General features: G+C 31.7%; 1 protein-coding gene and 1 long non-coding RNA gene across 2 annotated transcripts; one reads left to right on the plus strand and one right to left on the minus strand.

Moving 5' to 3' along the window:
- Positions 1–380: 380 nt before the first annotated feature.
- LOC148176355 (uncharacterized) lies at positions 381–1,289 on the minus strand. The gene is made up of 3 exons (XM_088035058.1): positions 1,068–1,289; positions 868–1,012; positions 381–478 (listed from the first exon to the last, which is right to left on the minus strand). The coding sequence occupies exons 1-3, from the start codon at positions 1,287–1,289 to the stop codon at positions 381–383; spliced, it is 465 nt and encodes a 154-aa protein (XP_087891184.1).
- Positions 1,290–8,558: 7,269 nt separating this feature from the next.
- On the plus strand, positions 8,559–9,240 carry LOC148176356 (uncharacterized). Its single transcript, XR_015770075.1, has 2 exons — positions 8,559–8,679; positions 9,069–9,240. It is a non-coding gene; the product is annotated as an uncharacterized LOC148176356 (long non-coding RNA).
- Positions 9,241–11,895: the final 2,655 nt, after the last annotated feature.

The following is an 11,895-nucleotide window of genomic DNA, read 5'->3' on the forward strand; positions in this document are numbered from 1 at the left end:
TTTTATTTTAACCTATCTTTTTCAGTTTGTCTTGGTGTCTCTTGAAAAACTCCCTGAAGATGCTGAAATTCTCAATATATCAGGGTGTGAACTAGGCAGTGTTGGTTGTATAAACAATACATGGGGCCTACATATTTACCATAAGGTGAGTTGCTTTTTTCATATATTTTCAATTCAAGGAATTTATTTTTCTTGAATATCTTCACAGTATCCTGAGACAATTCGAAGGCGTGGAAGACCACGGAAAAGGAAGCCTTCTTTTCAATTTATTGCTTTGTAAATATATTATATACAAATAAAATTAAATAAAAGTATAAAGTTTTATTTATTATTCAAAATAAAGGGCGTGCAATATATGCAATAAAGAATTACTTAACTAATTACATATATGAAAAGCGTGTTTGGCGTTTTTTGGTAAGGAGCTTATATTTTTTCTTATTATAGTCATCGTCGTCGTCGTCCTCATCGTTGCAGTGATCTGTGAGAAAAATATTATCAATATTTCATAAGAATGATCATCAATGTGATGATTAGAATAAATTGAATAATGATCCCCACGAAAGTGAATTAATTTTATTCAAACTAATAAATCGTTTATTGTCCAAAGGTGATAAAGCTTTTATTAATTTTAAATGTGCAAAGTGATGTATTTGAATTAAATGTATTCTGTCGTACCCATTTTTAAAGCTGAAATAAACAATAAAGCCATAAATAGCCTGTTCAGAATACGATTTTTCACAATACCTACATTTCATAACTTGAATTTAAATTCGAATCTAACGAATAAATTGTGTTAAATCAATCTTTATGCGGTAAATGATGTTAATATAGATGTTAATGTTAAAATCAAGACATTGATATTATTACCTCTATTTTTGTGCTTCAACTTCCTCGACTGTGGCATGTATGAATTTGATCCTGCTGATATTTTAACGAATTTGTCGATTGAGAGAGTTAGAAATAAAATTGAATCAAGTTGCCATCCACTTCCAGACGATTCAAAATTACATGTCTGCGAATGAAAAATTAAATTAATACTAATAATAATAAGACATGTAAGTACTTACTTGGGCAATGAGATTTCGAAATAAAAGCGTCAAAATATCGTGTAGTTTCTCATTCGTTGTTGTTTTCAAAAATATTTTATTTTCAGTAGTAAAGTATTTATTTTCTCCGTTGACTTTATCATCATCATCCGCCAGCCTTAACACATATTTGCTACATAATTCCAAATTAAATTTGAGAGCACCCAATTGATTAATTTTTTTATGTAACAAATCTTTAATCATATTCATCGAATCAACCAACAACTCGAAAAGTTCCACATGGTTATGGATGTAGAGAATGTAGGTTTCAACGCGCGATTTGAACGCCAATAATGGCCGTAAAGAAGAAATTATTACCAAAATTTAGTTAAAATAAATACTTACTTTGATTAGAGATAACCTTCGTAGTGGAGCTGATGTTAATGATGATGTTGATTGCTGGTGCTGGTGCTGCTGCAGTCCACTTCCTTGAGGTTGATGATGATGATGATGGGAAAATGCTTGTAGTTTTTCGTCTAGTAAATGTTTTAAACATTGGAGTTGAATAAATTTTGTTTGATTTTTGCGTTTTTCCCAGACAGATTTTGATGAACTCAACAATAGGTTTTTACATTCTTTTGTTGACTTTGCAATTTCTTCATTGATTTCGGTCACATTTTCTTTCGTATCCAAAGAAATATTGTTCAACATGTTTTCTATGTTCTTGATTTGTTCATCCATGCTAGTAGATGATGTTGATGAAGATGCTGATGATGACGATGACGACGACGATGATGATAGTTTCGTTGATTTATTCATGTTTCTCAAATTCAAAAACGTTGGCCTTTTCTGCCTTACCAACGTCTTTCTGCCCTCTGAAGATGATACTTGATCCTTTACCGCTCAACAAATAATTTCGAAGCTCGGAATTATCCAAAAAGTTTTGCGCCAAACGTTTGGGTAAAAAGAGATCACCTTTTCCATCAACAGAACAAACAACCGAATTTCCAAATTTTGTTTTAATACACTTTATATTAATAATTTTATACGAATGATCAACTACTAAGTCTTCATTTGCCCGAACACGATTGGGCAATGTGCATGAAGCGGTGTCATTTAATGACTGAAGAGTATTATGATGATTGGAGTTCATTTTAATGATTTAAGTAATGCACGCGGACAGTAAAACTAGAATGAAGTGTCTGAAATTGAAATGAATAATAGATCTCCTTGTATGAAATAATTTATTACGTCACACAAAAATGATAAGCAAAAGCGTAAATTTGATTGGTTCTAAAATTAAAATATTTCATCATCGGTAGAAACCACCGAAGAAGAGGAAGAAGACGATGAAATATGTACAGTACTTGCTAATGTATATTTTTTCGAATGTAATTTAATACAACACCTTTTAAATGACTGTATTGAAAATAATGGTTTGTTGATGCACCATCCACACCAAGACCCAGAATCACCTACGTATTGGTACAATTTAGTAGATTTTATGACATAATGTAAAACAACTTTTTTTAGTTTAATACTAAAATCTGAATAAGATGTAACGTTTAATGAAATTATGTGGTCCACACATTTAAAACATACTCCAAACATACAGAGGTATTCATCATCACCAAACGTAACATCATAAAAATCGAAATTTATGCAAATGTACTTGTATCTTTGAATATTTCGAATATGTAGTCCGTATTCATTATAATAAGGGTTTTGGTATATCAGTAGTTTCATAAAGTTTTCACACTTCACTCTTTCACCCCACGTATAATTTTGATTAAGACAATTTTCACATTGACAATTAGAAAATTCGGTACCACTTTCAGCATTTTCAACGGAGATTATAATATCATTCTCAAGTCTTTCAGTCCAATAAAATTTGAGAAAATCGTACCATAAAATTGTCGGTAAAATATTGTATAAATTAACAATGCTATTTCCAAATGGAAAAGATTTTATTATTTGAATAAACGTTAAGTTTTGCAACGATTTTGGAGCTGAACCACTCATTTTTACTGTAATTGATTGATTGATTAGCAAACGACAGCACGACTTATTGCAATTGATTCGACATATAAGAATAAGGATAAGAATATAAAACACGGAACTTTACCACTGAGGGAACGTTTTTTAATAAATCTGGGAAACCACGATTACCATAAATTACGTAATTGAACGGAAAACCTAACCAATGAACTAATTTGATAAAAAGCTGTAGTTTTCCTTAATATTTCATTAATCAGTAATAAAGTTAAAATCTGATTTACTCATCATTCTGACAAATTGGGATAATTTAAATCAAATTGTTTTTCATTAGAACAATTTATTTCGAATATCGACAAATCTTTAATATTCGATCGGGTGAACCCAATTAAATTCATATTATTAAAAACCGTTAACACTGATCGAGTTGGTGATGTAATATTTTCTACAGATAAGACGGAAACATTACCACTAACAGAATGTTTTTTATAAAACACGGAAACCACTTTTACCACAACTTCGTATTTTTACAAAATCCTTTAAACTAATTTGATAAAAAACGGTAGTTTTATTAGCATTTTATTTATAAAACTTATAAAAAATATAATAAAGTATAATTAAAATTTTTAATTTACTCATTATCATCTTCTATTTCTTCTCCTTCTTCTTCTTTATTTTCGAATGTTACAAGCCGAGATAGTAAATTCTTAATTTGAATCAAAATGTTTTCATTGGGGCAATTTATTCCGAATATCGACAAATCTTTGATAGCGGATCGTGTGACCGCATTTAAAAATTCATCGAACTCAAAGAAATTCATTTTATTAAAAAAGTACATTTTTCCGTTAACATATCGTATTGCACCTAATAATTTATGTGCAGGAACGCCTGGAAATCGTTCCGATATCAAGCCGACACTATTTATTTTATTAGAACACGGATTAATGTTTACAAATTTATTATGATCCAGAAATAATATCACATCACCAGAATAAGTCATTAATGCTGAACGAATTGGTGATGAAATGTTAAACATTTTTTCTACAGTTATCGGGTTATTATTTTTACTTGATAATGTTAATTGAGGTAATTTTACGATATAAATTTGATTTTTTACAATAATCATTACTTTTTCTTCATTATTTGAAGGCAATTGAAATATTACAGAAATTTCCTTAAAATCCAATGGAAGAAATTTCAACCAATCAGTAATTAACATTGGTTTCGTATATGAATTTTTTCCAATTTCGATTAACCATACCCATTTTTTGTAAAAAATATAAAAATGGTTTTTTACAATTAAAAACGTACTGACTTTTTATTTAATTTACACAAATCCGGATATGTTTCATTTTGTGCTGAACTCGATGAAGATGAGCTGATACTAGTGGTAGCTGTAGTAGTAGTAGTAGTTGTGGTTGTTGTTGTAGCAGTAGTTGGAAAAGTATTTTCATTCTTCTGGTTAATGCTTTTGGTAGTAGGCAAATATGTTCCATATAAATTTTCAATTGCTCGTATATCATCAGTATCTAAAGATTTTTTACCATGTTGATAATAAGCATACATAATAGATGAATTTATATATGAATGTTGTAATCCTAATGTATGTCCGATTTCGTGAAGAATAACAGACAAAAAATCTAAATCATTTTCGTTTGGGTTATCGTAAAAATTCCATCTTTCCGCTGAATCAATATGCACTTCCGATACATTTGAATGATTAGGATAATCAGCATGTGCTAAAACTCCTCCTTCTCCATCTAATTTACTAGAGCAGGGTCTTCGATGTATGAAATAAGAATGCACACCGTTGCCGAATGTAATAAAAATATTTGGAAATCTGCTGAAATTCTCTTCGATAAACTTAAAATTGGTATTTTGCTCCCAAATTTGAAATGCTTCACGAATAATGTTTTTAATTTTTTCATCTCTCATATATGCACGCCACGTGAGGTTCATGTGATGCCATATTTTATCTTTCTTTACATTAAAATCCGATAAGGTATCCGGTATACCACAACGAGGACGTTCGATAAATTTTAATGTTTCGTTATCAATCTCTCCAGTCGAATTTAAGCTGTAGAATTCTTGAAATTCAAATAAAGCAGATCTTATTTTTTCGTTATTATTTTCTAATAATGATAAGGAATCTGATGATGATAATGATGATGATGATTCGTCAGTACTATCACCGAAAAGATACCCATATTTATACAAATAATAAACTACACTTTTCTTTTCATCTTCACTATTACTGTTGAGATAATTCCCATAAATTATCATGCGATTTAAACATAACCACAAAACTAATAACAAAGTCGTCTTCATCATTATTTATTCGTAAAGATGAAGTGTTTAACTAAGAAAAAAATTGTAGTTACGTCTTTATATATCTATATTGAAATCAAATACATATGTATTTATAATTACATAGTACAAACATATTTATCATTACAACAGAAGCTGTAGGCACCTATGTATTACTACAATTCATATTGTACAATTTGATTTCTATTTAATTTATTGTATGTAAATGTAAGTAAGCCTGAAAGTAGTACGATTAGAGACATTTCAATAATCGATATAACTAACAAGAAATCATTGTAATGTTTGCATTTTGCTAATTTTACTTTTTCATCAAACTCACTAAAAATATTATTTACAACATTATTCCATACAGATGAAAAATTCAGTGACGGTTTTGATGGTTTTATTATTGAAAATGAAGACGTAGTTATTGGTACTTCCGCTGACTGTGATAATTGTGTTGGTGGAATAAATAACGAATTTGATAATTTAATCCAATCAGAATCGAAATAAGATCGATTTTGAAAAACAAATCTTAATTTATAAAATATTGTTCGATTTGATGATGTCATCATACTCGTTATTGTTGGTGGCATCGTCGTCGTCGTCTCGGTTGCCGATATCGATGAATCGTAATCGAAATTATTTTCTTCATCTTGAAAAATTGAAAGTAGAAAATCTCGCCCCATATTTTTCATCATCATCCAATTATCAGGCCATGTATCGTTAAAATTATCACTAATGGAGATATAACATTCAATTATATCCGAAGTACGTTGTACATGTAGAATGTTGTTAATTAATACAACAAATAATACATATATATTCATCATCTTCTTATTGTGTTTTATGATGTTGTTGTTGATGATGATGATGATGATGATGATGATGATGATGGTTTCGTTTGATGTCAATACACCTGGGGCAATTTTCTAAAGAGGGTGGTGGTCCGTCAATTACATCGACGTTCTCGTTGTAGTCGTTGTCACAATAGTAATGTTCCAAACAGGGTAAATGATTTTTGATATCGGAATCTTCTTTAAAAATTGCTGGTAACTGGTTGTAAATTTGAAATAAATCAATCGAAGATAAATTAATCAATTGAAATTTAATTTTATCCAGTAGATAAATTTTGGTTTCTTCAAAATACAAAATTTCTTGTAATAACTTTTTCTGTCTAATCACTTCACTACAACGATTACTGCTGCTGCTACCGTTATTGCTACTACTGCTAGTATCACTACTGTTATTGTTCATAGCAACACACACACAAATAATTTGATTTAATTTGATTTATGGAAGATCATTTATATAACATTTCTCTCTCTTTTTTACTATCAGTTTTCATATAAAGATTATTATTTTTACCATTTTTGATGACAATAAATATTATACAATATGTATTTGAATAAAAATTTTGGTACAAAAAAATCTTGATCTTATTTCAAAGGTTGCAACTCTTAAATATATGAGCTGTCACACTATTTTTCATCATAAATTTTGGATCAGTCTCATTACGTATGCGAAAAAGAGATAGAGCATTGTCGAAAGTAGAAACTATATGAAAGATCATATTAAGACAAAAATCAGTCAGTGTTTCTACGTATAGAATGAATAAAGTGTCGAAGAGTGTTTCTGAAAATGGATCAATTTTGTTGTGAAGATGCAATCAAAATTTCAATAAGTAACATTGAGAATGATGCGTATTGTTCGTTTTCCGATTTTCTTCAAAAAAATAATGATAACATCATCATCAACAACAACAACAACAACAACAACAACATCACCATCAACACCAACATCGAGAAAAGTGTCATCTATAAATTTTATATCGATCTTATTCTTACGTGCAACAGATACATCGATAAAAAAATTTCATTTTATAGTGTAATGAGTGAAATAAAGAAAATACATCTTTTGTATAATAAACTAAAAGTGATTATTCCCCCCATCAAATGGAGATTTAAAACCAAATGCAAAAAATGTAAAAAGAAAAAGAAGACCATCAATTTACTGCGACGACCCCCGTAAGAATGATGGTGATTAAATTAGATCTTATTTGGTATGTAGTAGGAATAAATTTAGACCAATCATAATCATTATCAATAGGTACTTTATTTGTCATCTAGAAGAAAAAGAAGTTAGTTGTTAGCTAGCTAGCTAGCTGATAATATAGATGTGTTGGTGATTTCCTCAGCTCTCTACGAAATAATTAATAATGAAGATTATCGTGTGTGACATCCAAGGATTTTGTATTCCTGAATTTATTCCGAAAGAGCTTACACTGTTCGACGGAAAACAGATCAGCCATTACTTTTTCAAGTCTCCAACACCGTACCAATCACTTGATCCAGAATCGCGTCGACAAGTCAACTATTTAGAAAAATCGCATCACATGATACGATACACTTCAGGAATAATTCCATACCAAGAAATCGACAACATTTTAGGATATCATTTCGATTCCGAACATGGTGAGCGGGTCGATGTGATCTACGTTAAAGGAAGAATGAATGTAATTTTCTTAAAAGACTACTTCAAATATCACACCGACACCATTACATGGTCTCCTGAAATTATTAATATAGAAAAAGACGTCAACACCACAATTCAATGCATCGAGAAATTTCCAAAGGCCATTCCGTTCTGCATGTATCATGAATATGCTTCAGGAAATAAAAAACTATGTATTTGTAGCGCCAATAATGCACATTATTTATATAATTGGATATGTAATAATAAAATTTATAAGAAATAAAATTTGTGTTTCGAACATTTTTGTCACCTTCTACAAGCTTAATTAATACAAATTCATAATTAAAATGATAAAATTAGAAATATCAACGTTTGCGGTGAATGCAATATGCTTTCGTATCTGCAGGAAAACCACTTGCGGCTTCAATATCAACCTTAAGAATTGATTCGAAAGTCACTAACTTGGTTGATTGCACTTTAAAAATAATATTTAAATTACTACAACTACTCTGTACCTTGGAATTCAAATCATAGAGCTCCTTTAACCCTCTGGCCCCCTTTTTGTTGTTTCTTAAACAAATTTTAAATTACGTCGTAATTAATCTGACATCTGTTATAGCCAACTGGCATTGTGATTTTGTAAAGATTTTTGTTGGAAAAGCATTCCCGAAGTATCTTTTACCTTTCTGAGGGTAAATTGAGGTCTTTCGAACCCGATTTTTTCATTCGCAGACATGTAATTTTGAATCGTCTGGAAGTGGATGGCAACTTGATTCAATTTTATTTCTAACTCTCTCAATCGACAAATTCGTTAAAATATCAGCAGGATCAAATTCATACATGCCACAGTCGAGGAAGTTGAAGCACAAAAATAGAGGTAATAATATCAATGTCTTGATTTTAACACTAACATCTATATTAACATCATTTACCGCATAAAGATTAATTTAACACAATTTATTCGTTAAATTCGAATTTAAATTCAAATTATGAAATGTTGGTATTGTGAAAAATCGTATTCTGAACAGGCTATTTATTGCTTTATTGTTTATTTCAGCTTTAAAAATGGGTACGACAGAATACATTTAATTCAAATACATCACTTTGCACATTTAAAATTAATAAAAGCTTTATCACCTTTTGACAATAAACGATTTATTAGTTTGAATAAAATTAATTCACTTTCGTGGGGATCATTATTCAATTTATTCTAATCATCACATTGTTGATCATTCTTATGAAATATTGATAATATTTTTCTCACAGATCACTGCAACGATGAGGACGACGACGACGATGACTATAATAAGAAAAAATATAAGCTCCTTACCAAAAAACGCCAAACACGCTTTTCATATATGTAATTAGTTAAGTAATTCTTTATTGCTTATATTGCACGCCCTTTATTTTGAATAATAAATAAAACTTTATACTTTTATTTAATTTTATTTGTATATAATATATTTACAAAGCAATAAATTGAAAAGAAGGCTTCCTTTTCCGTGGTCTTCCACGCCTTCGAATTGTCTCAGGATACTGTGAAGATATTCAAAAATAAATTCCTTGAATTGAAAATATATGAAAAAAGGAACTCACCTTATGGTAAATATGTAGGCCCCATGTATTGTTTATACAACCTACACTGCCTAGTTCACACCCTGATATATTGAGAATTTCAGCATCTTCAGGGAGTTTTTCAAGAGACACCAAGACAAACTGATAAAGATAGGTTAAAATAAAACATAAATATATTATATAAAGATCATAAACTTACAAATTTAAGATTAGGCCATCGGTTTCTAATAATTGATTTGACTTCTTCTCTTGTTTGCGTATTCATTTTGAATACTTGTAAATTACGGAAGTTCAATTGGATTTATATTTGCACGCACCACCCACTCACACACCTCTTATCGAATTCAAAATTTGCGCTAAAAATATGACATCTACTAATGTTGATCGATTTGCAGATTCCTGCATACATTAGACGACCTGCAGAATTTTTTTTTTTCATTAATTTATTATTATATAGGTACTCGATCGCTATAATAGTGTCATTGCCCATACACTTTTTACATATTTCCAGAAAATTTTTTAATCGATAATACAGATTTCTACCACACCACGATGGATAGATGGCGTGCACTCCACCATTTTTAAATATCCCGCTACAGAAAATCGTACATACGACCCACCAAAAGTCTCATAAAATATACAAGCAGCGACTGAAAATCTCAAACACCTTGTTTATACCCTGCGAACTATTTTAAATTTTTGTCTTGTTTGAAAACATCTAGTTTGGTCTGTTATCAATGTTTGCGGTTATTCCGAGAAACGCGGAAATCAGACCAAATGACCACACCCAAATAACGAACTATTTTACATGTTTTTTCCGAGAAATTATAATATTTTTTTCCGAGAAATTGCAATTTTTTCCGAGAACCGCACTCAATTTTTTTTGAAATTTTTGCTCTCTCTAGCGCCCTCTATGATTGTCACCCCAAACCGTCACCGCCATCTTCATCCTCTACCAGCTGTCACAATTAAAGACGCCATCTTGAACGATCAAATGTCAAATTTACAGCCATCTGTCAATTCAAATTTCCCGCCGCCAGCTGTCAAATTTCCACCGCCATCTGTCAAATTTTTAAATTTCCCGCCGTTTAGCCGCGCACGCGCAAATTGAACTGTTTATCGGCTCGCGGCGCCTCCAACCGGCTACACATTTCAATTTCCCGCCACCAGCTGTCAAATTCCCACCGCCATCTGTCAAATTTTTAAATCACCCGCCACCTGATTGGCAGATGACCAGCAATACGCCGGAAGAGCCGCCGACACCATCTGTGCGCCTGATTGGTAGATGACCAGCAATACATCACCGGACGGGCGCTCAAGATTACGAGCTAGCAAGACGATTCAGCACTTTCAAATAAGCGAGTCGAACTACATGGCAGCTTGGAAACAATTAAAAGAATTTTACGACAAGGAGAGACTGATTGTAGGGAAATTGTTAGAAAAGATGATAGATCTTCCCGTCTTAAACAACGAATCCGCGGAAAAATTGAAAACGTTCTACAACACGATCAAAAAATGTTTAGAAGCAATTAAGTTATTGGGTATCGACACTAACTCTTGGGACCCAATAATAATTCATCTAACAACAAAAAAGTGGGATTCAAGAACTAAGGAGTTGTACGAAACCTCGATCAATAATCCTACGGAGCTTCAAACGTTAGCGGACATGCTAGCATTTTTGCGAACAAGATTCCAGAGTCTAGAAGCGACTCACGAATCGCAGAAAAGAACCATTAATTCCTCGAATTCATATTCAGCTTATACTCGGGCAAAATCGCCATGCAACCACTGCAACAATCCAGCGCATCAAATTTACGAATGCAACAAATTCATATCTTTAACTGTCGGCCAAAAGTACCAACATTGTCGAAACGAGCAGCTTTGTTTCAACTGTTTGACACACAGCTCAAACAAAAAATGCACTTTGCAAAACAGATGCAGGTTGTGCAAACAGAATCACCATACTCTGCTCCACAAAGAAGCAACGCCAAATCGTCAAAACACCGAAAACACCATTCCAGAAAAGGTAACCAAAATCAATGCACATGTAGGAGTAAGCAACAACACCACAGTTATTGCGACAGCTTTATTAAAAGTGCAAACCGCTGCTGGATCTTATGAATATCTTCGTGCATTGATAGATTCATGCTCGCAAAGTTCATTTATTTCGAGTCAAGCCGCTGATCTATTAAGATTGCCTCTTCGAAAAAATTTAGCCCAAGTTTCAGGATTGGGTGGAAAAGAACAGAACTTAAAACATACCGTTGTGCTATACTGTAATCCAAGATGGACGAATGAATTTCAACTCACCGTGGAAGCACATGTGGCACCAAAAATTACAACAGCTCTTCCAGAAGAAGCTTTGAACATTAACATCGAAAACTGGAACAACTATATGCTAGCCGATCCGACATTTCACAAGACAGGTCCCATAGATATTCTGTTGGGAGTGAATGAATACCGTCAAATAATTCTACAAGGACTAAGAAAAACCGGTGATGGTCTTATGGGTCAAGAT

Source organism: Gnatocerus cornutus, chromosome 4, assembly GCF_029298725.1.
Source record: "Gnatocerus cornutus isolate USDA-ARS CGAHR chromosome 4, icGnaCorn1.1, whole genome shotgun sequence".
Taxonomy (NCBI): domain Eukaryota; kingdom Metazoa; phylum Arthropoda; class Insecta; order Coleoptera; family Tenebrionidae; genus Gnatocerus; species Gnatocerus cornutus.

Bases quoted from the DNA above. Each gene is read 5' to 3' on its own strand.
- LOC148176355 (XM_088035058.1), bottom strand. From the start codon at position 1,289: ATGATTAAAGATTTGTTACATAAAAAAATTAATCAATTGGGTGCTCTC. The intron at 1,013-1,067 runs GTAAGTACTTAC...TTTCATTCGCAG, and splicing joins TTCGAAATCTCATTGCCCAA to ACATGTAATTTTGAATCGTC. The intron at 479-867 runs GTAATAATATCA...TTTTTCTCACAG, and splicing joins GTTGAAGCACAAAAATAGAG to ATCACTGCAACGATGAGGAC.